The sequence below is a fragment of the Argentina silus genome (assembly GCF_951799395.1).
Source record: "Argentina silus genome assembly, chromosome: 6".
NCBI classification, from domain to species: Eukaryota; Metazoa; Chordata; class Actinopteri; order Argentiniformes; family Argentinidae; genus Argentina; species Argentina silus.
Genome location: NC_139660.1, coordinates 3378304 through 3404727, shown reverse-complemented (window position 1 = coordinate 3404727; position 26424 = coordinate 3378304). Strand labels below are relative to the sequence as shown.

The window sequence follows — 26424 nt, the reverse complement described above, 5'->3', positions numbered from 1 at the left end:
GTACTATCAAAGGAAGTGGTCTCTTGTTTGGTAGGGAGGAGCCTGGTGTTTTAGTTTCCTAATAAAGTATACAGTTTGTACAGTGTTCGTAATTACTTTACATGTATCATAATGTAGCCAATGTTATACATTTACAAGAGGAATAGGAAAGCATCTTGATAGAAGGAAACACTGCAAGTAAAGGAACAGTAAGCGGAACAAGTAAGTGTGGTATCTAAGTTCGGGGAAAGTGGTTGGGAGATCATTTCGTCACCGTTAGCTCGTGAAGCGCTGTATCTCTATTGCAAAAATCCGACGTGAAGTCATACTTTGAAAGTCCAGCCGATAATTTACTAAATGATTAGCATCAATCAGAAAGCAACAAGTGCGATCGTTCTCCATATGTTTCACGTCATGAATAAACTCAGAAGTCTCCGTCCCTCCTCGTTCAAGCAAGCCTAGCATCATGAGGCATAAATGAGAGAGCTAGCTGCGTCGGCCTAAGTTTCACTCGAAATAATAGCCGCTACTGTAGGCTACATGTCTACTTGTCTACAGTCATTTCACGAATTCGTGGTAGCCATTGACATGACAGCATCCTATCATTTCTCAGTTTACTCGCGGCCATAATGCATGCATGCAGAATAGGAAGTGGCACCCCGCCGCCTGCCATTCTGTGCTACATACAAGTGTAACTACATTGTCATCGCATTGGAACCGAGGCCGTTCGTTTGACGCCTGAGCGACGTGTCTTACAGCCGTCATAGGTGTATTTGAAGAGTGACCAGGTTTATACAACTCTAGCAGTTGACATATATGCTGGCCAACACACAGTCATACGTATTATGTATGTTTACCAATCAATAGGGCTAATCTGTAATTCAGATTTAATTGGTTTGATTATTAAAATGTGCAACAAATATATTGAAGTGTGTCCCCATACTTGACACTCATGGTCTCTCTCTCTCTCTCCCTCTCTCTCTCTCTCTCTCTCCCTCTCTCTCAGCCAGAAACAGCTGCAGGACAAATAATACCAGCCCATAGTAACAGCTCCACTGTTGTTTGTATATCCCCTCATTGTTATCATTGATCAAGTAAATAGTTATCCAAAACGTAAACAAGCTGCCACATGCAACAATGTCCATGGCCCTGAAACAAGTCTTCAACAAAGATAGGACATTCCGGCCGAAGCGCAAGTTTGAGCCCGGGACTCAGCGTTTCGAGCTGCACAAGAAGGCCCAGGCGTCCCTGAACGCAGGCCTGGACCTGAAGCAGGCCGTCCAGCTGCCCCACGGAGAGGACCTCAACGACTGGGTGGCCGTGCACGTGGTGGACTTCTTCAACCGCATCAACCTCATCTATGGCACCATCAGCGACTCCTGCACCGACCAGTCCTGCCCCGTCATGTCCGGAGGGCCCAAGTACGAGTACCGCTGGCAAGATGAGCACAAGTACAAGAGGCCCACGGCCGTCCCGGCCCCCAAATACATGAGCCTGCTGATGGACTGGATCGAAGTACAGATCAACAACGAGCACATCTTCCCCACCAATGTCGGTGAGTGTAAAGAATAATGATAATGATTCTATTGATTTTTAAAAAGGGCATACATGCACACTTTAGGAGTTCTCCAGTGTTAACTGCAACATTTCCATCAGTTTATCCAATGCTGATAATGACCTAGAAATTCTTAACCTTCCATCCCCCCCCCACCCCCCCACCACCATGAATAGCATAGCCTCTGACTAGCCTGTAGAAACATCCAAGCGATGGCTTTAGAAATGGGTCACACCATCAACAGTAGGGTATAAATAGACATGGCATATGTCCTCAGGAATGGATTCTTTCAAAATGATCAGATTAGTTTGAGAGGAAAGACTGCTAAATGAATCTATCGGAGGAAGGAAAACCATATCCCTGGGCCCTGCCCATGAGGTGGTCTTTTCAGCATTCTCAGACACATATCTCCTTGGAGCGATACAGGCAAAGACCCCGTAGTACACAGAGGGATAACATCGCTTACTGTGCGTAAAACAAACAGAATGTGTTCAAATCGATGGTATTTGCACCCGAGGTAACAAGCACCGTAGCGCCAACCACAGAGACAACGATTTGGGAAAATGACGACTGTTTTTGTTTCTACACAGCCAATGCAATGTATGAGAGAATACAGTTGAATCTTCCTCATTGTTTGTTTGACTGTTTCAGGTACTCCCTTTCCTAAGACCTTCATGCAGGTAGCGAAGAAGATTTTGTCCCGCCTGTTCCGTGTGTTTGTCCACGTCTACATCCACCACTTTGATCGTGTGAGCCAGATGGGGGCCGAGGCCCACGTCAACACCTGCTACAAGCATTTCTATTACTTTGTAGTCGAGTTCAACCTCACAGACCACAAGGAGCTGGAGCCACTGGTGAGTGAGACAGAGAGAACAGAGGGGGGGGACACAGTACAGGTCAAAAGGTTGGACACACCTTGCCAAGAGTGCGCAAAGCTGTCCTCAAGGCAAAAAAGGTGGCTACTTTGAAGAATCTAAAATATAAAACATATTCTGGTTTGTTTAACACTTTTTTGTTTACCACATAATTCCATGTGTTCCTTCATAGTTTTGATGTCTTCAATAGTAATCTACAATGTCGAAAATAATAAAAATAAAGAAAAACCATTGAATGAGAAGGTGTGTCCAAACTTTTGACTGGTACTGTATATCTGTAGTATCTGCTCTGTTGAAATGTCTAAACGCATAAATGGCGTGGCCTCTTGCTAAGAGCACACAGTGACACATATAAGTCGAATGTATTTGTCATTTTCTCTCTCTTCCAAAACATGAATCCATGGCTTCTAACATTGCAAATTGAGATCGCTGATCACAAGGACCACTGTACTGTATTTTCTAGTTCACGTTGTTATGTCTGTATTTACAACCTCCCAAAATAGCAAGCAAGTACAGCGGCGTGTGTGTTTTCTTTTTCCGTGATATCGTGTCTGAAATACGAGTTGTGGCTTATGTCTCTTTCTACAGAAAGAGATGACATCACGGATGTGCCACTAAGGGGCCACCACTGACCACCTGACGCATTCCCCACGCCGCAGAAGACCCAGAGTTCCGTCCAGATAGAAGACCGAAAGAGAGAACCAAATCTTAAAAGAGTCTTTATTTTTATAAACAAGTACTGTAATCTATTTTAACCATGTAGGTTTAACCAGGAACCTTGTAAGGCATTCTCTTCCTTTTTAATGTTTTGGAGCATTTTATCAGAGCACAGTATTAAGAGCTATTTGTTGATGTTTGTTTAGTTTTTTTTTTAAATTTGAAGCTGAATCATTCCTGTAATTTTGTTGTTGTCCTGCTCTTATCTAAAATGAATATGTATGATTGTACATATCTAGGATTGTTAGTAGGTCAAGACATTAAATGTGCTCTTACACTCTGTTGTATGTGTCGCTGTGTGGTGGCCTATGTCAAGCGCTGTAGGCCATGCAATGTATGGGTTGTCAAGTGAAATTAAGACAGCAATACTTGTTAATTAATGATTTGATAGGCAATTCAACAGGTGTCACTTGATATATACTGTAACTAGTACGTGATGACCTGAATTTAATTTACATGGCTCTCTCCTCATTTGTTGAAGCTATTGGTACTGAACTGTTTCTTAACCAGTATGTGGCTAGGAAGTCATCATCATTGCCTGTCCATTCACTTAGAGAGAAAAGTGTATATTCTCTTCAAGTTTGATTATATTCACAATATATTTTCTTATTTACAATATTTATCCACACTTGATACTGTTATTTGTGATGCATTCTCCCTCCTAAATACACCTTTAAAACCAGTATCTTGGTTGAGTATTATATTTAGTCAATGGAAATATGCTAGCTAGATCAGTAGCAGGGCACTCTAACGTCAGAGGTCAAAAGTGGACAATTAAAATTGTGTCCACCAGGTGGCATATGGAAGGTTCAAATTCTGTCCACCAGGTGGCATATGGAGCACAAACATGCATATCTGGTTTGTTAGTTTGGGCAGTTTCTATTGCATCAATCAGGAAATCTTTTCAGCCCAAGACTGACATTACGACTTCAACTTCAGATCCAACACATCCGGTGCCAATGAAGGGGAAATGTACAGTTGCGCATGTGATGCGTGATGATTCAGGTTAATGACTTGACTAAGACGATAATGCAAGAAACCGTCTGGACTGAAGTGTATGATGAAAACAAAGACTTGTTCTTGTTATTGGGTCCTGTCCAGTATAATTTTACCAGCTAAGCAGGAACTGATTGGGCTTTTCCAAATAGGCTTGGGCACACATATATGGGATGGACTTACTGTCAATGATCATTCGTAATGAACAGTTGCATGGCAGGTTTTTTAAGGCAGAACTGAATTTCATCCATAAACTATTCCCTGTATGGTGATAGAACATTAATTGTCTAAGACAGTGCAAATGAAACCGTCATTTGTCTAATATTGTTAAGGATGCAATCCTATAAACACCACATTTGTCTTGATTACCAAAAACAGCATTCAGTTACATCATTCACATTCTTGGAAAAGTGGGTCTTCCTGGAAACCAAATTGGCTGTTTTACTGGAAACAATAGAAGTTTGCAGTGCCTTTTAATTTACGACAAAATAGATACAAGTATTGGTTTAAATGTAACTGCCTATTATTGCAGCTGAAAGCCCCTTGGCATGATACAGCAGTTCATAACAACGAGAGGAAGATGAGTGGACGGTGACTGTCTGTCGGTGTAACCTCATACAAGTCATTTCCTCTCGAACTCCCCGAACTGCTCTGCAGTGTGTGTGTGCTACGTGTGAGACGCGCAGGAGATGGTTTGGCTCTTCTCTCACCCCTGGTTGTTTTTACTTCAGTGGAATGTTCTAGACCAGGCTGGAGAGTTCTCGTAATAAACAGAACGGTATGAAAGGCGGAGCTTCAACTGTACTGTGGCGGGCGGGACCTCGGGGGGGAATTTCAGCTGCACCAATCGGACAGAAGCTTACCCAACTCCGACAGAGTTCTTGCAATATCTTTGTCCTTGTATTGTTTTCAATGCACGTGTGATTGTTTTTTGTTTTTTTTACACGTTGGAATTGGTTTTGCCTGTTTATGTGACTCAATTAATATTAGGCTATGAGTACACACCCTAACGGTTTCATGACTTGCAAGACAATTTCCTCATGTTTGGTTCTCTCCGTCTGTGTTATCTCACCACAAAGTGTCCATTCAGTTGGCTAATTACTATATATTGTGTTATTCTCATGCTATCCTTCATCAAATATTTAGCATTTCTAATATTGTAAAATATATACACTACTGTGTATGGGGTCAAATAAGGTAATTGGTTTATTCAGTTACAGTACACGCTTAACTAAACTATGAACTGTATTGTACAGTAACTACAGTGTCAAGACATTATAACATGGTAATTACTACAATTGTGAGACATCTGCAATAGGAAACATTGTAGGCCTATCTTATTGGCCTTGTGATTTCCACATCAGTTTAAGCTGAAATATGAATATGTCAGTAAAGGTTGCCTGCTGAGAATTGTTGATCTAGGCTAACCCTCAATGTGGGTGAAAGCTTTAGTGAATACTGCTGCAGTCCTGAAGTACACTTGAATACATTCCATCTAAGTGTCTTCAAATCCCCTGTGTTGGTATAAAGTACAAACTCAAATTAGATTCAGAGAAAGAGTTCAAATGTTCACAAAATTAGTGTTCCATAGTTATGTAACATAGGCAGAGCACAAAGTGAACAAATAAAACAGTTTATAGAGTACTGCCAAACTATGCAAAACAGTTGCAAAATCCTTCAAACTAATGTCATCAAACTAATCTAGGCGTGTCATTATTTTGGACATTCAGTGATTGTAGCCCTCTACAGTAATCCATATTCTCTGTCTTGTAGTCCGATTCTGATTGCAGTTCAGTCTGTATAAGTGTCCTTGAGACTTGGAGAGGTGCTTTTAAAAACATCATTATTAGCAATCTTCCATGCCTCTTATTTTGCTTGAAAGTTTTCATTTTTATTTCCTTCAAACAGGTGTTTTTTTCCCTCTTCTAGGAACTCCATTCCTGGAAGTCTTTCAGGAATGAACAAGTGTCTGTAAGTCTTCCCCATGTGACCCTGGAGGGCTGACTCTAAGCAGCTATGATGCAACAAAACAGAACTGTTAGCTGCAGCATGCTTGAATCTCCGGTGTACAGTAATATACACACACAAGTATGTATGCACACACGCACGCGCGTGCACACCCACACGCAGACACATGCACACGCGGGCACACACACAGACACACAGAAACACACACACACAACACATACACACACATCGACATGTGTATACAGTACACACACACACACACACACACACATGTGTTACTGTCATCACAATTCCATGCTCATTTTTTTTTTTTTTTTTTTTTACTAATTCACTACCCCACTCTCTGTAGGCTATGTATGCATTTCTACGTAGTTCAAATGTTTACTTGTTGTCCCTAGCAATAACACCTAAAAAACGTTAATTATGTACAGTGATAGCCGATAGGTAATGTATGGTAAGTATGCTGGCTGTATTCCATCACTATGCTATGCTACACAATGGCGGTGGATGAATGAACAAACCCCATACAATGCAGTCCTGAAAGTATTTGAGAAACATGCTCTGTGTATGAGTGCCATGAATACCATCATTACCATCATCAACACCACCATACCTCCTGGACTGAGCCAATCCGTTTCCATCCAGGAATAGCGCCCCCCCCCCCCCCCCCCCCCACACTGAAAAGGGGTACTCCCCCTGAATGAGTTGTTATTGATTTTGAAACTCGTTCATATCCACTGGGGAATGAGGTTGCTCCTTGAAGCCTTTTACGATGATGAACCTGCTGCTGTTACCCTGTAGTAACACTGCCCCTCCTCGGGCCATGGCTTGTTTTCCGACTTAACCTGCGATTGCATCACATGGTCTCTTCTTGCCTGTTGAGTAGCAGCCAAGGTCTTTGCGTAATGTTTACTTCAGTTTAAGGCCTAAGTATCTGGGCCAAAACACACGAAGGGGGTTGGAGACGGGGAGTGAGACCCAGTCACAAGATGTTCTGATCTTCAATACAAGCCCTAAAAGGAAGCTTATGGATACTGCTCATGGCAACATTACTAAACAACCGGTAACCAATGCAAAGAACAGGTCTGCTTTTTTTGATTCATATAAAAAAAAATCCACATATTTTGCAACAGCATTGAATTTGACAAGATGAAACATGCTGTGTGTATATACAATTGATATTTTTTGTAGAACTTCAGTTCAGTTCTGTACAGAAATCTTGGTGAACGTGTAAAATAATAGAGAATGCATTGCATATGGACAAAGTATGAGGGGGGCATACTTCTACTCTGTGTGTCAGTGTTGCTTAGGGCCGATCTAACTCTGAGCATGGGGGTAGAACTCATCTCCAACTCATCAGAGGAAGCTATTTCATTAGCACTGTTGTGAGGAACAAGAGTTTCTTGCATGTGCATCACGTCCACTGCAGTTTCTGAACGGTGCCACTGCACGAGTCATAACACGAGACAACATGTCACAGTTTTCCAGGGCGGATGTATAAAGGTGACTCTTATTAATTATGATATTCATCCTCCCATCCTAATCAATGGTTTCACTGAGAATCACCTCAACCGGAGCAACATGGATGTCTTTACGTGCCTAATGTAAGTGTTGTATCCCATTGCATCAGTCCTACTGATGAGGGACTGGTGAAATGCACGTCCCTAGAAAGCCAATCACTGTGAGAGGTAGATTACTGCACGGTGACTCATAAATTCAAATTCGAGTTCTGCCTGGACATGGCACATTTCATCATCTGGTGAGAAAAAGGTGTAAGTTCTTTCATTGTCAAAATGAATTCTCCTAATTAGCTTCCTCAGTTTCATTAGAATACCAGCACGCAACACTTCTCAATGTACACCTCATCGTGTTTGTGACCTCGACCTAAGCACATAACAGTGCCATCGCTGTCATTCTAGCAATACTCTTGAATGGGCCCCAAAAGGAAACAGAGGACATTTTCTCTGGCTCAGTTCCAGTTCTGCCGCTAGACACTTCTCCTAACTCCTAGGCTTTAGACGTGAAGAGGTCTGGAAGGATTGGATTGGCAAAAGGGATATGGTGGAAGGCTAGAGTGTGAATAGAGGCTAGGTAGAGAAGCCATCATCATATAGTTTTAATCTATCCAGTAATTTCATATCTGTAAGGAGCGAAGGACAAGCAGTAGGAAGTAGAGTGAGAGTCCGCGCTTAGCAATGGAACTAGACTCCGTTTAGAAAACACACGTCATCCTGTAGCTGTGTTTTCAGCATTGGTTCTGAGGGGCGGAGAAGTGGGCGGTGACAGCCGTGAGATTATAAAGCTTGGTCGCCATCTATTTTTCTCCACCTTCCACACACTCACGATCTGGCTACCCCCTCTCCCATCATCTGCGGCTTATATTAAGCAGTGGGTCAAACAACAGCGCTAACACTGGAGCTGTGAAATTAAAAACGGGGTAAGTTATCTTGCTTTGTGTTTGGTGATTTGCGCCACTGCAGTCAGCTTCGCCGTCCTTTCCGCCTCCGATGCCGTTCTGTCTTATTTTGTTAATGAAAAGCTAACGTAATGTTTGCGACAATGCGAGCTTGCCCTGTGTTCGTCTCCACCGTTGGAAGTCGACTGTTCCAGACTAGACTAGAGACCTTGGTCCTCGAATATTGTCTTGAAGGTTGGCTTTGCGAGCAATTAACGTCAATTAGCTCGCTGAATTCTGGCCGGGAGAACTAGCTTATTAATTGATTGAATAGTCGTCCGCCGCGGAGTGTTCTCTGACGTTAGCTAGCTAGCTAGCTACATGTTAACTTTCAATGGACGTGTCTTGGTTAGCTGAACGTGTTTTGATAACAACAACAACAACAGGCCACTTTGAGGTGTTCTTGGAGTTGGATTTGAATCGGAAATGGCACGAAATAATTAGTGCCGAAATAGCGATAACATGAATCCCAGTTTATTTTTGTATTCCGATTATGCATTTGTGTGTCTTTCCCACAGGGCTCCCGTTAAAGCGCAGCAGCAACTTGACCAGTCAGCGCAGTGATCATCAGCTTCGTTCTCTGAACAGCCATTCCGTTTCGGAGAAAGTGCAATTTGATTGTCACTTCTAAACCGCTGCAGCCGCCATCAATCCCTAATCAATCACCATAAATCGGAGCAAAATGGTGCAAAACAAGATCACCGAAGTCACTGGATTCCATCGCTCTTTCAAGGTGAGATGTAGCAACTGGCTATTATAGTGCTGTGGCAGTAGGCCTTATACAAGTAAGGCAAGTCTGCATCTTGCTATATTTAACTACATGTCTTCACACGGGGAGTCGGGTGTGAAGACTGGTGTAAGTCGGGTAACAAACGGTCATCCTGCCCTCCGACCAATGTAGACACGTGCGGATATGGGTAAATGAATGACTTATTAAGTTAACTAGATAAACTGCACCTACTTTTGAAGGCTGTTTTCCCGTCATGGCCTGATTTCAATGAGATTATCTTCAGTTGGCGATTAACTAGATTAATGATGAACAACAAGGTAACTGACGCCTAGGGAAGGCTGCGATTTTGCGACTCTAGTTATGACATCTAATAAAGTTGTTGGGGGAGGGGGGGGGGGGAGTTGACTTGGGCTTTTTTCCTCCTGTACTTGCTGTTGTTTTTAACTACGTACCAACTTTTGCCTTTCTGTTTGTGAAAATAAACAACACAAGTAAATTGCACAAGTCAGCAGTCCTCAGTAAATTGGTCAGTTTAATGTTCTTGTTAACTTAAGAACTTGTTGATGCCTGCCTTTGCAGACTCATGTAATTGTAATGGTAGTCTATAAAACGAGGCGTGCATGAACAGTTGGGCCTGTAGCTGTTATTGTTTATATTGTGAGATTTGAACAATGCTAGTCATTGTTTTAGCTGTGCTGTTGAAACCTTAGCCTAACTCGCCTATTTGTTCTGCACATCTAGGGCCAAAATCCCTTTGAGTCAGATGACTTCTCTAAAACTGGATCCCACCTTGATTCGGCCTTCAATTTTGATTCCTCTGCAAGACATGGTGAGTGTCCTGAACTTTCTGAAACACTGACTTCACTATGTAAATTATATATCTACTAGACCTTCTCAAGGGTGTCCTCCATAATCAATATTTTCACTTGAGGCCATATCTTGACTTGTGTAGTCGAGTTCATAGGAGGCTGTGCTGCTTGCTCTGGTTACCATGGGCGAAGGACTCTAGGCAAACCTAGTCTAAGATTTAATGCTGCCTTAAAAGCATAAAAGATGTGATCATGTGAATTCTGTGGGAGGGTCCTCTTCTGCACCTATCAACATGCACCTAGGGGTATGTTCATACTTCTGATCCTAAAGTGTCATCTAACTTGTAACCCTCTGCTTTCTGTGGCTCTGCAGCCATCCCCTCCAGCCAGCCTATTGACATCCCCGATGCCAAGAAGAGGAACAAGAAGAAAAAGCGTTGCCGGGCAACTGACAGTTTCTCAGGCCGATTTGAGGGTGATTTGGGCCTTCCTCTCCACATTTCGCATTCTGTTTGACCGTTTTAATTGGTGTTCATTTTATTTATTTCAAAGTAGTATTGATTCATTTGTATTTTATATATTTATATATATATGGTCATTAACTAGATTAATGATGAACAGCAAGGTAGCTGATGCCTAGTGGGGGCTGCAATTTTGCTCTGTATATATTTTGCTGTATGTGTGCATGTGTATATATATTATGTGTGTATGTATGTGTCATCTCCATTGGTGTAAAGGAAAGATTAATAATGTATCTCAGTTTGTGTTAATTCTCATCTCTGGTGCTGTTGCGTTCCTCAGATGTCTACAGGCTGCAGGCGGAGGTGCTTGGGGAGGGGGCATACGCGAGAGTCCAGACCTGCATCAATCTCATCACCAATAATGAGTACGCTGTGAAGGTACGGAGTTCCCTGCTATATGGCGGCATGTTCTCATCAGGGCACAGTCGGGGACTCGAGGGGTCGTTGTCGTTATTGGTTTTCTATCGACAGCGTTTCGTCGCGATGTACTTTGAAAGAAACTTCCAGCTTGCTACTAAATTCCGAGGATAGCCTTTTTGAAGTCTGCGTCCCACTCCTCACAATGGCTTGTGACTGCTGCCTCATCACGTTGCGGTCCCTTGCTGACTGTGTCTGGGCCTGGCATGGCCTTGTGATTGATACAGAGGCGTTACATTTCAAATGGATGACGAATGGCTGTCTGATGGTTGGCCTCGAGCTGTGAATTGCTCACTCTAAGGACAAGTGGCTAGGATTGCGTTGGCCCTTATTCAGTTTTATGGTTTCCAATGTGAAACCCTATGCAGGCCTGCGTAGTGTGCAAGCTAGGCCCCTCTTATCTTATCTTATCTTGGTGTAAATGGTGCTTTCCTCTCTGGCATCCAATTTTGTTCCCTGTACTTTTGTAACCTTGTTCAGGACATCACTCTAGGCAGGCGTCATTTCCCTAGGCAGGCCTTCAATTGTTTGTTCTGTTTCAGCCCTTTAAAGCGGATGTCTGTTGGGCCTCTCTGTGCTGTGCTGCTATGCTGTTGTTTTTATGAGCGCACAGAGGGCCAGCACAGTGACTTCCCCCTACTGTGTTGTTGTCAGTCTCTGCCAGCCAATCAGAGCTCAAGGAGTGCTGCATCCACCCCTTCCCTTTGCTCTCATTCATCTGGGAGGGTTCTAGTGGCGCGATCATTGTGTTCTGGCAACCGTGCCAAAACACAAACCTCAGCCAGAAGGACTGGGCTCGAGAAGGGTTATGACCTGGGGTGTTTACACGGTTTTGTTCCTCTCTCTCAGTACAGTTTCTTTTTTTTCTTCTTACTGGGGCGTGGATTAAAAAAAAAATAGCCGTTAGATTCCTGTGGCATCTTGCCTTTTTTTTTTCCCTCTCTCTTTCCCTTAGCCTTGAGGAAGTGAGAGAAATTCAATTTTAGCTGTTTTGGTTTTGCAGAAGAGTTGACTGTGGATTTACAGGGTGGGTGGTGAGGGGGGGGGGCGGGTGTTATTATATTTTTATGGATTTTTCACCCCTCCCACTGAGTTGGATATAGACTGCTGGGGCTTTTAAAGCAACAAAGCTTCTATATTGCTCACAATATTTGTCTACCATTGGTGTGCATTACATTGTTTATTTTACTCCCATTTTAAAAAATCAATGTTTTCGGCAGATCTCTTTGAATGACGCAGGTGGTGCTTATGCGTTAAAAGTATGCTAATTGAATCTGGAGCTTATAGCCCCCCCGCCCCCCCCAGCCATTACGTTAACACACTCGGCTACGTTGGGATTGTTTACTGAAGAACGGGTTGGAGGCTGTTCTCAAGAGGCTGGGTAGCCTGGGGGGAGGAGGGGTTGTAGCCAGTTACTGGAGGTCAGTCGGGGCTCGGCGGGGGCTCAGACTACCCATGCCAGATGTCCTCCCGCGTCTCTACCCCCTCCCCCGCACAGACGGCTGGGAGGAAGGGGGGGGGGGCGGGGCTCCTGGTGTTGCAATCTCAACAAAGCCAGAGTCAGTGAGTGTTTGGGGGAGCGGTAGGCCTGCGCCTGAGGCCCTGCCTGCTGAGAACCCCTGGCCTAGTGGGCGTTCACAAGCCAGGATTGATTTACAGACCTGCAGGGATGACTCAATGGGGGCCTCCTCCTTTTCTGAAACCAGGCTGCAGTGATTTACACCCCCCCTGGAGGTGTTCTGTGAGTCAGAGAGGACAGTAAAAAAAAAAAATGTGCCCCCTCCAGAGAGACAAAGGGACACCTACCCACCCACACACACATCATTCAGCTGCTGTTTATCCCATTGGCTTGGCCCTTTTTTTTTTTTTTTTCTCTTTTTTTTTTTTTTTTTTGCCCAATCAATACAAGCGTCTGCTCTGCCATGCTCCGAACACACTGGCCGACTGTTGTCATCTGAGGTTGTGTTGTGCTCAGGAGAAAGTAACCAGTTGTGTGCTGACTCAGACGCTGGAACAGTGCTGAGGCTTTGGGACACACACAGGCCTCTTGTCCCCGCGCTAATCCTAGACACACACATTGTGCGCCGGCCCTGCCGGCTTTCAATAGCAGCTGTAATCCTGCTAGCAGGAAGAGCAACATGTACGACCCTCACTCAGACAATGAAGCAAACTGGGGACTGGAAAATTCAGGCTTTTGCTTTGGTGTCAGCAGTCTCTCTTGGCTGTGCACCCCACTGCCAGCCAGAGCGCCCCCCACCCCCCCACCCCGCCTGCCTGCCCCCCCACAGCAGTGCCACTGGCTGTGCCATGCGCTGCGTTTAGTTTGTGTTGTTGTTGAGGGAAGCTGTTTGATCTGCCTTGGCATGTCTCATTGCCCTTTTTTGTGCTGTGGAACACTTGAGTTTGGAATATAGGTTACACACGCTCTCTATATTTAGAGATGTGGTGTCTTCTTGATTCCTGAGCGGTTCCTTGACTGGGTGGGTAGACAGCCAGCCTCAGAAGTAGGTTAATATAAGTTAGATAAGATTTATTACTGTGTCAAAAGGTGGTTGGTGTTGCATGGAGTGGGGGGGGGTGGGTGGAGACGGTGGGGTGGGGGGGGGTGACGTCTAGACCAGTCAAAAGTTTGGTCACACCTTGCCAAGAGTGTGCAAAGCTGTCATCAAAGCAAAAGGTGGCTACTTTGAAGAATCTAAAATATAAAACACATTCTGGTTTGTTTAACGCTTTTTTGTTTACTACATAATTCCATGTGTTCCTTCATAGTTTTGATGTCTTCAATATTAATGTACAATGTAGAAAATAAAGAAAAAAACCATTGAATGAGAAGGTGTGTCCAAACTTTTGACTGGTCCCCATATGCATCCCACAATTATGCAAAGATGACCTGGATTTGTTTGACGTTTGGGAACGTAGAACCCAGCCCCTTACTCTCCCGAATCCTCCCTTTCAGATCATCGAGAAGAGACCGGGTCACAGCCGCAGCCGTGTGTTCCGGGAGGTGGAGATGCTGTATCAGTGCCAGGGTCACAGGTGGGCTGACGCGACCACTACCACGACCATGCGCTAACCTTATTGCGACCACACACTAGGCCTGCCCAGCCCACCGGGCCGACCACCCCTTACATAACATTTACATTTATGACGTTTAGCAGACGCCTTTATCCAAAGCGACTTAGAACACATACATTTGTTTAAGTAAGTGAATCATCTATCCAACAGTCATCATAAGATAAAGTAATCAATGCTCACACCAGGGGCCATTGGCAGTTGTAATGGAGCTTTATTTTTTTTTTATTTTTTTTATTTATACACAGGAGAGAACTTGTAGTGGGGGTGAAGAGGTCTCTAGGGTTGGTTAGGGTTAGTACAGGGGGGGGGGACCCCACAGAGAAACACATTGCACCCCAATGCAAAGCAGGTAGTAAAGAGTGAAAACAGATCTGCTGTAAATCAAATGAGCTTAGCCCTCAAGGCATTCACAGCAGTCTTACCCTGCATTGCCCCGAGTCCAAACCTGTCTTCCTGTTATTCAAAACAGGCAAATCTGTCACATGAGTAATTTTTATTACCATTGTAGGCCTAACAACATGACAGGGCCACGTCAATCTGTTCCCAGCATGACAACATGATTATGAACACATCCCCTTTCCTTCACTGCAGAAACATCCTGGAGCTGGTGGAGTTCTTCGAGGAGGAGGACAAGTTCTACCTGGTGTTTGAGAAGCTGAGAGGAGGTAAGTGCCTTCAACAGGGTTTTAATGCTCCTACTACACGCCTGGTCTCAGGGGTTCTGGAGTAAAACGCCGCTGTTTACTTGTGCATGCTACACAGTCAGTCTTGTGGCATTTGTTAGTGTTTTTAAGTGGTCCTCTGTGGCTCAGTTGGTAGAGCATGGCGTTAACAATGCTAAGGTTGTGGGTATGATCCCTGCTGGGACCATATATGCTGAAAAACGTATGCACTCACTGCAATCTAAGTCGCTTTGGATAAAATCGTCATCTAAATGGCATATTAATTCAGGCGCTTGGTTTGTTTCGAATGTCTGAGCGGAGTAGTGAGACTGCTGTGTTCCCCACAGGGTCCGTCCTGGCACACATCCACAGGAGAAGGCACTTCAGCGAGCAGGAAGCCAGCGTTGTGGTGCAGGACATCGCCAGCGCTCTGGATTTCCTGCATAACAAAGGTAAGCCCTTCCCTGAGGGACACGCATGGCACAGGACAAAGGCTTGTGAGGAGCGATGGGGAGGAATGGGGTTTCACATGGAGAAGGAGGAGGAGTAGGTGGTGGTTTTGGCTCTGGTGTCTGGAGATGAGCCGCACCACTGCGGTGTCTCGTAGGAACTCGATCAGATCGGGTTTCGGGGGCTAGTTGGAAAACTCTGTCTCTTTTTACTTCTGGGTAGAATGACAAAACTGTCCACACCTGGACTTTTTGGTCAACGGTCAGGCATTTTCCCCCCCCTTGCAATCCGAGACCTCAGCAGTGGCCCACGCTAGTAATTTACACACATGTAAACACCCCCACACACACACACACACACGCCTGTTTCCTAATCCTACATTACTCGTTGAACAGGAAGAATGTCACCTGACTTATACCTCCTTCCCTTTTTTCCAGGAATGGCACATAGGGACCTGAAGCCTGAAAACATCCTGTGCGAGCACGCGGATAAGGTGAGGGTTATATTACAGGCATGTCTGATAGTCTATCTTTATGCCTCGGCCCAAAGGGCGGCCTAATCTGGCGATAAAGCATGATTGGCTGTAAATTACCCTCCTATGGGGAGATGAGATGAAAACAAACCAAATCAAAATCGCTGAACTTTGAGCACGAAAACAGAGAATTCCACCGAACAGCAGAATTATAATTCGCCTCCTGCAAATGTTTTTTTTGGGGTGTGTGTGTCTGAAATGTGACATCTTCCCCTGTTCTTTTCTAGATCTCCCCGGTGAAGATCTGTGACTTTGACCTGGGCAGTGGAATCAAGCTGAACAGCGACAGCTCCCCCATCTCCACCCCTGAGCTGCTCACTCCAGTAAGACTGCTGCTCCAGTACTGCCTTCGGCCAGTTCAGTTCACCTTGAACTAATTATATTTCTGTATGACCCTATGTATAAATAGGACTGTGGAAATGCTATGTGAAGGGGAAATGCTATGCTATGTGAGGTGGGGAAATGCTATGCTATGTGAAGTGGGGAAATGCTATGCTATGTGGAGTGGGGAAATGCTATGCTATGTGAGGTGGGGAAATGCTATGGGAGGCAGAGACCCTGGGAGAGTAGTACATAACTCGACTGGGACATAACAAAGCCAGGGGAAGGTTAATCTCAGTCACATTGCCTGCTGTTGTTTCCTTGAGGCTGATAAGCAGGGCGTTTCTTTGGCGCTTTTTTATTTATTTTTTTACGATGCCTCTCCTTATCAAGACGAGCCTCTGGCCTCGTATTGGACGATCCCCAGTGGTGTCACCTGCAGGAAGCCCTGTGATTGGGCAAGAGCCCAGGGCCAGGGAAAGTGTTGTTACCTGAGGTCAAGGGCAGAGTTTACTGTTGGACAGTTTCTTGTGAAATGATGGATGGATGACTGGCGTACATCCTGGGCTGGCTGAGCGTCACAGGCAGCCCCGTCCTCCCGTCCCCCCACCTCCCCTCCCGTCCTGCCTGGCAGCCCCCACCTCCCCTCCCCTCCTACCTACCAGCTCCTAGGGGTAGATATCAGGGTAGAGATATCAGCTCCAGTCATATTGTGTGTAATTCATATTGCGGTTGAATGTCTGCTTTCTGGCACTTATCAGTGAACGTGAGGCGGGGGTTATGATGGGTTAACCTCCGCTATCGCCATACGCACAGCAATACGCACAGGCTTATGGCCTTGAAAACCACAAACTTACAAAACAATACTGGAATGGTTCAGGTTTACTGTGTGTGTGTGGGGGGACTGCTATCCTGTGTTGGTCAGAGGGCAAGAGAGATGGAACAGAGCAGGTGAACCAGATAGTAGCCCATCCAGGCGAGAGGGATGTGAAGGAATTTTAGGGGGTGGGGGATTTTTGCATTGTAATTTGATCTGGATTTGATTTAGCAGCCTGTTGGTGAGCCAGGCCTAGCCCTGGAGACTATTTGTGGGTAGAATAGTTGTGAGGGTCAGGGGGGTCTCAAGTGTTTAGTCAGTGCTGGGTTGGGGTTTGGGGGGGGGGGGTTGGTGTTGCACATTTGACTTGAAAGGCAGACAGGGTGTGAGAAATGGAGTGCCCCCCCCCTCCCTCATAAGAGATTTTAGGGCTGCTCCCTCAAGGCAATCTAGGGATGGGTGGGGGTGGTAGGTAGACAGCCTGCTAGAAACTAGAGAGGGATGTAGAGCAAAAGGCATCTTTGTTGATTCTGGTTTTAGTTTGTACTAACACTGGGTCACATTTAACAGGCCTTTTGAAGGGGATAAGGAAAGTCATCTGGAGAGGGCCAGACTAGAAGGAACACACTGTGCCTGTCCAAGGCCAGAGTGTTTGGTATGAGGAAGTGGTTGAATGAGAGAGCTTCTCTTTTCTTATTTTTCTCTGGAAGGGAGAGAGAGCGTGTGGAACAAAACAACGTCTCCCTTCACTGATTTCCCTGCCTGCTCGCAGTGGTCGTGTTTGGAGCTATTAGACCAATCCTAACACCACAAAACACTCCCTCACCACACTTGTGCAAGCCTGCATTTTCTTTGTATTGCATACAAAGGCCCCATGCCTACAGCTTGTTCTAGAAATCGAGTCTTGCCCTTGTACCTAGCAACTAGGCTGTGATTGGCTAGTGCAGGGGGGGGAGAGAGGAGGGGGGCGTGGTGGCTAGCACCCAGCTCTGCTCATGCGCTGCTCTTGTTTTTCTTTGCTCTGATCACAGGGCTGATCTTATCTGATTTTCTTTTTTCTCTTTCTCTCTTTCTTTCTTTCCTTTTACCCACATGCCTCCACTTAAACCCAAGGGCTCTGTTACTCAATGCAGTAATTATCCTATATGTTCCCTTTTTTTTTTTAGTTAATTGAATTTACTGCATTGGCACATTCATGTGATGCAGCCCCCTTTTCTAAATGTGCTCATTGCTATCGGCAGTTGTAGTGTTTGTACTGCTAGAGGTTTATGGAGTTCAGTTTCGGAGGGGGACGCGGGGGACGGGAGAAATGGGCTGGCTGGCAGGGAATGGCAAATCTTTTCTGAGAATCAGGTTCATGTGGTTTCCTGCCTACTGAGCACAGAGTGGTGTAGCGGTGAAAACAACAGACACTGCTGCATGTCGTATGAGGCCAGACATGCACACGTCTGCGCACCACTCGAAGGGGAATTCTGAGGGAACTGGCTGTTTGGCAGTGGTTCAGGTGCAGCTGGAGGGGCTGACGGCAGAGCGACACCTCTTCCCGTAAGCTGGCGGAGCCTTGACTAACCAATAGTGGCAGTGTCACCTGATTGTATGGGCCGACATATGGTCACATGGTCAGGAAAGCCCCAGGTTGCGTTTTTACTTTTACAAATCCTCAGACGTCAGCTGATTAGCAGCTATCTGTGTCGCACAGCAGGGTTTAGGAGGCGCGCGCTGATGCAAGTCTACAGAGGTGTTGCGCCAGTAAAAATGAAGTTTGTCAAGTCTGCAGCAAAGTAGTGTCATGTGAGCCGAGTGCTCCCTTTCACTGCCCCCTTTCACCCTTCCTTATCAGAGTCTTCCCCCCCCCCCGAGCCCCTCACGGGCCGGCTATCTCTGGCCCGATGGGCTTTGCGAAGGCTTGGTGTCACGTTGAAACCCGAGTAGGGCCACTGTTTTGATAATCATAATCCCGTTGCCCCTCAGCACCTTGGTGGTTAAAAATATCTTGTCTCCATCGCTATGCCATTTTGTTCTGCTGTGTTGTTGTTGGATTTGACCTGGATCCCAGGGGGGGGTGTTGTTGAGGTAGAGCCAGCCATGACGGTGGTGGTGGTGGTGGTGGTGAAGGAGGAGGAGGAGTAGATGTGGGCTCGGGGGGGGTTGGGGCTCGCCAACAGAAGAGGCTTTGTCTGCTCCGCTCCGAGATTCCTGCACTGCGAAATTGCATTACATAAGGGTGCAATGGGGTGGAGCTAGGCGACAGCTGGGCTATGGTGCACAATAGTGGGAGACTAGCTATGCAAACAGACTGCCCTGCCGTTGGGAGAATAGGCTTTTTAGGTTAAGACGCACTGACTCACCCCCCCCCTCCACACACGTCTTCCGTGCACATGTTCTATAACCCACCCTTTAGACAGAGGCGTTGAGAGCGGGTGTTTGAGCAGTCCCTCCTATACCACACCATGTTTGCATGTGTTTATGGACGCATGGCTATCTCAGGTTATCTTGGGTTTCACCTTTAACCGGAGGGGCTTTCGTGATTTAAAGCTGGTCAGTCAATCACGGGGTGGGGGAGGGGGAGGTAAACGTGCATTGTTGAGACCTCCGCTGACCCAGACCTCTGTGCTAGTTTTGCGGCCATTCTGAAGGGGCTCTGACCTATTGAAAGGAATAGTTTTTAGTCTGTCCCTGGAGAGCATTTGGCAGGGTTTTCAAATATACCAAGATTAAGAGCCTGGTGATAATGAATCCTTCATGGTTCCCACATTGTGGGAACCCTCCAAAAAAAAAAAACATCTGTATAATAATTTGTAGAGAAGCTGTGCAGTTTCTCTCTGTAAACAAAAGTTTACGAGAAGTCAGTTTAATGCAAAAAGGAGCAGCAGCAAAGGAATGTCTGTCCTCGTATCCTCCTGAACGAGCAACTCACTACATTTTTTGGAGCGGGGGGGGGGTACCTAAAGTACTACAATATGTTGTGTTTGTGTGCGAGTTATGCAACGTTTTCATAACGGGGGAGGGGGGGGCTGGGGGGGCCTGCGCTGGGCGGATTTCTTGGACAATCCTCTTTTCCCCTGCTCAGCGTTTGGCCTAGTTTTTTCCACCCTGTGTGCAGTTAGGGCCGAGTCTGCCCCTGATCTGCCCACGCCGGGCTTTCAGCTGACTGCTCAGAACAGAACGGCCGATGACTCAGTCCACCTGCCCGCGCAGAGCCTACCCGCTAATTATTGACCCACAGCCCGGCCCTGCCCTGCCCGGCCCGGCCCTGCCCTGCCCAAGACACCATGTTCTCCTCTTCATAACCCCTGTACATTTTCCACTGGGGATGTTTTGGAAAGTGGGCCACTTAGATCAATCCATCAGTGTGGATAATCCCCCCCCCCCCCTTTTTAAGCCCCCCCAGGGCACTGAGTGCAGCTCAGCTGCTGCTTAGCCCAGAGCTGACTGGTCTGGTCTGCTGTCTACCAACCATGTGACCCTGCCTTCCACAGTCAGTCCCAGTCCCAGACAGGCGGCTGCTTCTTCTGTTCAACAGCCCTGAGCGCATGGAGGATCAGCTGAGCTGAGGCGTGTGGTGGGGGGTGGGTGGGGGGGGCGGGTGGGAATAACAAAGTGTGGTTTGAAGTGTGTTTAGGGACATCAGATCAGACAGGCACCAGCTTTTGTTTTCCTATTTTTTTTTAAGTGATATACTAACAACCCACAGCCCCACCCCCCACCCCCAAACCTACAGTACAGTGTTGACATAGCATCAGGGCACAAAACATGGAGCCAGTTGTTGTTGACAGTAATGCTGGCCCCAAGGCTAAGTCTGTCTCTGTTGTTTCTTCTTCCAGTGCGGCTCGGCTGAGTACATGGCCCCGGAGGTGGTGGAGGCCTTCAGTGAGGAGGCCACCATCTACGACAAGCGCTGTGACCTGTGGAGCCTGGGGGTCATCCTCTACATCATGCTGAGCGGCTACCCGCCGTTCGTGGGCCGCTGTGGGGGCGGCTGTGGCTGGAATATGGGAGAGCCCTGCCACACATGCCAGGTAAGACTGGCGCCAGCGTGACTGCAGCACGTTCAGTCTCTTCCTACTATCTTTCTCTCGTCGTCGTCCCCGTCCCCCCCCCCTCTCTGTTTTCCTCTCCTTTTTTGTTTTCAATGTGTGCACCTGAAACCACAACTACTGTTGTGCAGGTGTCCCATAGAACGTAAACCTCCACCTGCACCCATGGGACACCTGTGTCTTGGCGAAGAACAATATGTTGAGTTCAAACCGAGTGTGTTTATTTTTTTTTAATAATATTTTATTAGGTCTACATGTTTGTAAAAATATGTATTTGTTATTCTCTCCAGAACACCTTGTTTGAGAGTATCCAGGAAGGGAAGTATGAGTTTCCTGAGAAGGAATGGGCTCACATCTCCTCAAGTGCCAAAGACCTCATCTCCAAACTTCTGGTTCGGGACGCCAAAAACCGTCTGAGTGCCGGCCAGGTTTTACAGCACCCCTGGCTTCATGGGGTACGTGTCTGCTCCCCCTCCGTGTGTGTTTGTGTGTGTGTGAGAAACGAACCACCTGTTAAAACTTGTCTGTTTCTGCTTGTTTTTCTTTTAGGGCGCCCCTGACACTTCCCTCTTGCAACACCCAACATCCCTCTTACATCAAAGGTGAGTTTCTCTTTCACAGATCCTGGTGGGACACATCAAGGATGTCTTTGTTCCCGAGTATTTGTGTAGCCTGATATCCTCGTATTGTGTAGCTGTAGAACCGCAGTCTTAAGTGAACAGTGTCACCTTTTGCATGGTTTGTAATGTTTCTCTTTCCCCCTTCTCCTCTATCAGGAACAGTTGTGCCAGGGACCTGACGTTCTTCGCTGGCAAGGCCGTGGCCATGAACCGGCAGCTGGCAGAGCAGGACGGCTTCGAGGATTGGCAGCAGCAGGAGCCTCCCCTGGTCATCACGGCCAGTTCGTCCTCCATGCGCCTGTCCCCGCCTTCCAACTCCAAGCTGGCCAAACGCAGGCAGAGGGGCAGCCTGCTGAAGGCAGGGCCTGTCTCTGCCTCCGAGCTCCGCCAGCTCCTCGCCCCCCTCGTCATCGTGGGAGACTGTGCCTGAACCCTCCCCCGGACCCTGACCTATGACCTCCCCACCCACCCTCCCTCCCCCTCCTAGTCTCCACACCGACTCAGATCTACAGATGACCGCTCAGTCTCAGTCTGGCCTCTCTGGCCTCTTCATAGCTGGTCCTAGCTCCTCAGCCGCACTGCAGGCATGGCAGACATGCCCCCCCCCCCCCTCCTTCTCTGTAACACGAGACTTGCTGCCTACCTGCCTGCAGTCCTCCACCCAACTGCCTTCTGCCCCCCAACCCCCCCCACCCCATATATGCAGCACTTATAAAGCACATCAGCTAGGGCCTGCATTTAAACAACATGATGCAGATCCAGGCTGGGGGGGGCCATCTGGGGACCAGGGGGGAGGGGGCGGGGCGGTGGTTCATTCTTCAAACTACATTTTCTTTTCTTTTTTTTTGTTCAACCCAATCAAAAAGTCGGAACATTTATCAACAACCAAGCTCAGACACCAAAGGACACCTGTTGTGCTGCGTCCACATGTTACAACTGGATCCACTGTGAATTAAGTTTATCTGGAATGTTCTCTTTTGCCTGTATGTCAATGCATGAATGCCCCCGCCTCCCCCCCCCCCCCCCCCCCCCATCTGCAGATACATACACGCTTCTTATGCAATAGCCGGGATGAAGGGTGTTCTGTCTGAAGGGTGTTCTGTCTGAAGGGATTCAGTCAGTGGAGAGTTCAGAGGGGGTTGTCCGCCAATGCTGCCCGTGCCTGGTGCAGTCAGGCCATTGTGGGGCTGGGACTTTCAAAACCAAGCGTTCAAGATTCTTTTGCTTTGTCATCTTTAGATAAATTCCTCTCGACTGAGCCTCCTCAGCAGGTCTCAATCCCTCGTTATTAAGAGATCTGTGCGGCCGTGGGCTCCGGTCTCTAGTACCAGAGAATGTCTTATCTATAACCAGCCCTAGTCATGCTACTGCACCAACCAATGCAGTTCTGCTCTACACGACAACTATGCCAAACTACCAATAACCACCACCGTCATCCGATCATTCATGTGTATTGTCTTCCGTTATCGGGAATTTATTCAACGCAAATCGGCTTGGAATTAAATTGATTTCACCTGGGTTCTGATTCTTGACTTCCACAACCATAAGGCTTCATGCGCCAAACCCCAAACACTTCTCTTTAGAAACAACATGGAACAAGAATTAGTCATTTTCAATAGTTCCCATGCCCCGCGCCCTCCCCCCCCCCCACGCCACGATGTGTACTAAGTTTGTGTTGACAGAAAATCAGATGCTCTAGTTACGTCAACAATATTAATGTAATAAGACGGGCCAGGTTATCATCATAACCTCTTATGTTTAGTGGGGTGTGAGTCACATTTTTGCCAACGTGACTTCAAGCATTTGTTCAGAGTTCAGGGTTAATCGGGCTTCTCCATTGAGAGGGTAAATGCACCCCCCACCCCCTTGACTCTAAATGGCATCATACATTTGCAATAATGTCTTTGTGGAAGACACTCCCAGAGACTGCAAATAAATTAGCGTTAAAAAAAACATGGAGGAAAAATGAAAACAAAAAAAATTGGAAAAGCATTCCAGGAAAATCTAAAAAAAATAAAATAAAAAAAAAGTCTTCCAAGGACATGTAGCTGTATTAAAAAGTTTACTTTTATTTTACATGTTTGTTTGATAACTCCATGTCAATGTACAACTGTGCCACACTGATATTTTATGGCTGTTTTAAGCTTTTTATTTTTTATGTTGATTCTCATGCTGGTGCTGTTCAGTTCAGGTGGAACACCGGATGTTTTCTTTTTTTAAATATTCTTTTTTTTTTTTTTTTTAAGTGTTTTGTTCTTGTGAAAGTACAGAGTATGTAGGCAAGAGACGGAGGTGTGACGGGGGGGAAAGTGGAAGTAATTATTATTGGTGTGTCTGGAGCGATGTGAATGCCCAGCAAAGGCTGTTCCTTTTACTGTCGTTTTGTATGTGAAAGTGTTGGCGATGTTTGGAATAAGTTGAGCTCTTTCTGAAATTGACAAGTTTATAATAATGGTGATGGGGTCTCGAGACACTGTAGCCATTTGCCAAAGAGGGTTAAGTCATGAAACCACGTGTGTGAGGAACCTGTGGGGTCGCACAGGTTTTTTGATGAGAACGTTATCCGTCACCATGGAGTTAAGAAATGGTTATAAACCTCTGAATGTCCATGTGTCATTGCCAGCACTTCAGTGTGGTACTCTGGAAAAAAAAATGGCTCCCTTGGTCACAAAGGGCCCATTAAGCTGATAATAGGACACTGATTGTAATCGTTTTAAAAAAAACCTTTCTACAGATGCATCTTTGTGGGTTTTTATGTCTTATAGTAAGACTTACTTGAATTTGTGTATGCAGCTGTTTCTTCTTTGTTTGGGAAACTACCTTGCTCAAGAATCTGAACACAAGCATTAAGCTGATTTAAGGCAATCTTTTGGGTTTTGAGAATACCTAATTTTAAATTCAGTATTTCTGCCTTCTACTCTCTCTCTCAAGTATCAGACAAGTTTCTCCCTACATTTTGATAGGGTTGGGATTCTCAGAAATGCACAAAGACTTGGGTTGTAGTCTTAATGATATCTTCCAAGGTATGAGTTTCCTTGGTCATAACCATTTCTACTTTTGTCCAACGCAGTAGTTTTGGACTGCCTTTTATTTGGAGAGAGTGGATACAAGCTATCCCTAGACTCTTGGTTTCTTTTTATATTGTAAGACCTATTGAAGTAAGAAGTGTTAAATTATAAAGATCATTCAACTGGACAGTCATAATCCACTTCCCCACAATTTGAATGTAGCCCTCAGGCAAAGCATTTAAGATTTCAGTAACCGTGATCAAACATTTTATAAAGAGTTGAGTTGAAGGGGATTATATGTAGATTTTCTGTCTACAATGTGACTCATATCCTCAGGCCTTTTAGGCTTTTTTTATGAGTGTTGTTGACACTCTGGATTTTAACACCGTCTGGTTCCTCCCCCAGCTCAAAGTATTCATGGGAAGACAATTTGAAATGATAAATCCTAAGACAAAAACATTGATTAAAAATATAAGCACTTTACTGTACCATGTGAATGATTGCAGTTCACTCAAGGCAACATTTATGACCGTTGTTGCAGAATTTTGTATTGTTTTTCTAAAAAAATACAATAAAAATGCTTTGAACCACAAATATTCCTGTGTTGCCTTCTTATTAAGTTGTTTGTCTTTTTTAAAAGACTACGTTACTTCAGGCCAGTTGGGGGAAGTGGTGAACCTTCTCGCCCCCCCACCCCGTTGTGTTTACACTTTGTTGATAACTGGCATGACTTTCAGATTAACTGGCAGTTTGTCTCCTAGCAGCCGCGGTTCTATTACGGTATACGACAGTTTATCAGCCACACCTCATACCTTCAGTAAAGGACAAGTTTGTCCTTGATGGGTGCGGGTAAATATCACACAATTAGCCTGGTCACACTACTGTCACCCACGAAACCAGAATGCCTAGAATGGACATCGCCATTGATGGCAATATCCGTAACAGGACGGGTGGCTATGGTATTATAGGCATATGGTTTCACCCTGAGTCACCACTGTGGGGACTCCAGGACTCCAGGCAACTGATGCAACCAGCTGTAAGCGCTGCCAGCACCTTACACACCACGTTTCCCTCAGGGATGTCAGCAGTTTATCAATCCTGGGAATACACGCTCCCTATACATATATCTCATACACCATAGTCACATGTTCTGATACCGTATTCCCATCTGCAGAGCACCGTACAGAAAATACAGGTCTGCCTCTGTCCTATATATCTGGTATTGTATAACAGACCTATTAAAGCAGAACGCAAACGTCACCAGGGAGCTTTAGGAAGTGATGCAACAGCACTGGAAGTGTGGTTGGTGCATCTCGTTTGTAGGCGACATGAAAGCAGTGCTCAACTACTGAGAGTATAGCTCCCTCTAGTGGGTACATTCAAGACATGATCCAGCTTATCTTAAAAAAATAAATAAAAAAAACACAACCAACCAGATACATGCAAAAATCATAACTATATTTGGTGAAAATAAACTTTTCACCCTCATATATCCTAAGTAGATTCCTGTTGAGAGAAAACGAGAGTATTAGAAAGAACCCAAATATACAATGACATAACAATATCACAGATTTGACCTATATTATACATGTATTTATCTCATTGATACCATTACAATGCTCACAGTAGTTTCCACCTTTCCCCACAAAAAAGGATTTGCTTTGGTACCTGCTGGTAGAGACGGTATTTAATGGACTGGTGGACCACCTCTGGGACCCCACCAAATAACCCAAGTTGAAGTTGAACCTTCTTGTGTTTGATGTCAAAATCAAATCAAATCAAATTGTATTTGTCATGTATATCGCATACAGTTGTAAGTGACATGGTGAAATGCTTTGGGGTCTTGCTCCACGCTCAACAACAGCAGTCAGCAACAATCA

The 26424-nt window shown here is 45.7% G+C and overlaps 2 protein-coding genes across 3 annotated transcripts; both read left to right on the top strand.

Moving 5' to 3' along the window:
* Nucleotides 1–38: 38 nt before the first annotated feature.
* Nucleotides 39–3403, top strand: mob3a (MOB kinase activator 3A). 2 transcript variants are annotated; one of them, XM_083671191.1, is made up of 4 exons: nucleotides 39–201; nucleotides 990–1534; nucleotides 2186–2388; nucleotides 2998–3403. In XM_083671191.1, the coding sequence occupies exons 2-4, from the start codon at nucleotides 1117–1119 to the stop codon at nucleotides 3025–3027; spliced, it is 651 nt and encodes a 216-aa protein (XP_083527317.1). In that variant the 5' UTR covers nucleotides 39–201; nucleotides 990–1116; the 3' UTR covers nucleotides 3028–3403. The 2 variants fall into 2 exon arrangements, with proteins under 2 accessions (XP_083527317.1, XP_083527316.1); XM_083671190.1 differs by having other exon boundaries at nucleotides 986–1534.
* A 5023-nt stretch (nucleotides 3404–8426) lies between these two features.
* Nucleotides 8427–25138, top strand: mknk2b (MAPK interacting serine/threonine kinase 2b). Its single transcript, XM_083671852.1, has 14 exons — nucleotides 8427–8527; nucleotides 9064–9278; nucleotides 10017–10104; nucleotides 10458–10559; nucleotides 10886–10983; nucleotides 13979–14058; nucleotides 14689–14762; nucleotides 15107–15211; nucleotides 15647–15702; nucleotides 15969–16064; nucleotides 20704–20898; nucleotides 21207–21371; nucleotides 21466–21518; nucleotides 21693–25138. Exons 2-14 carry the CDS (start codon nucleotides 9228–9230, stop codon nucleotides 21964–21966), a joined length of 1437 nt encoding a protein of 478 aa, XP_083527978.1. The 5' UTR covers nucleotides 8427–8527; nucleotides 9064–9227; the 3' UTR covers nucleotides 21967–25138.
* Nucleotides 25139–26424: the final 1286 nt, after the last annotated feature.

Coding starts and splice junctions, on each gene's coding strand:
- mknk2b (XM_083671852.1), top strand. CDS start 9,228: ATGGTGCAAAACAAGATCACCGAAGTCACTGGATTCCATCGCTCTTTC. Junction 10,560..10,885: donor TTTCTCAGGCCGATTTGAGG/GTGATTTGGGCC, acceptor TGCGTTCCTCAG/ATGTCTACAGGCTGCAGGCG. Junction 21,372..21,465: donor AGCACCCCTGGCTTCATGGG/GTACGTGTCTGC, acceptor TTTTTCTTTTAG/GGCGCCCCTGACACTTCCCT.
- mob3a (XM_083671191.1), top strand. CDS start 1,117: ATGTCCATGGCCCTGAAACAAGTCTTCAACAAAGATAGGACATTCCGG. Junction 1,535..2,185: donor CATCTTCCCCACCAATGTCG/GTGAGTGTAAAG, acceptor TGACTGTTTCAG/GTACTCCCTTTCCTAAGACC. Junction 2,389..2,997: donor ACAAGGAGCTGGAGCCACTG/GTGAGTGAGACA, acceptor CTCTTTCTACAG/AAAGAGATGACATCACGGAT.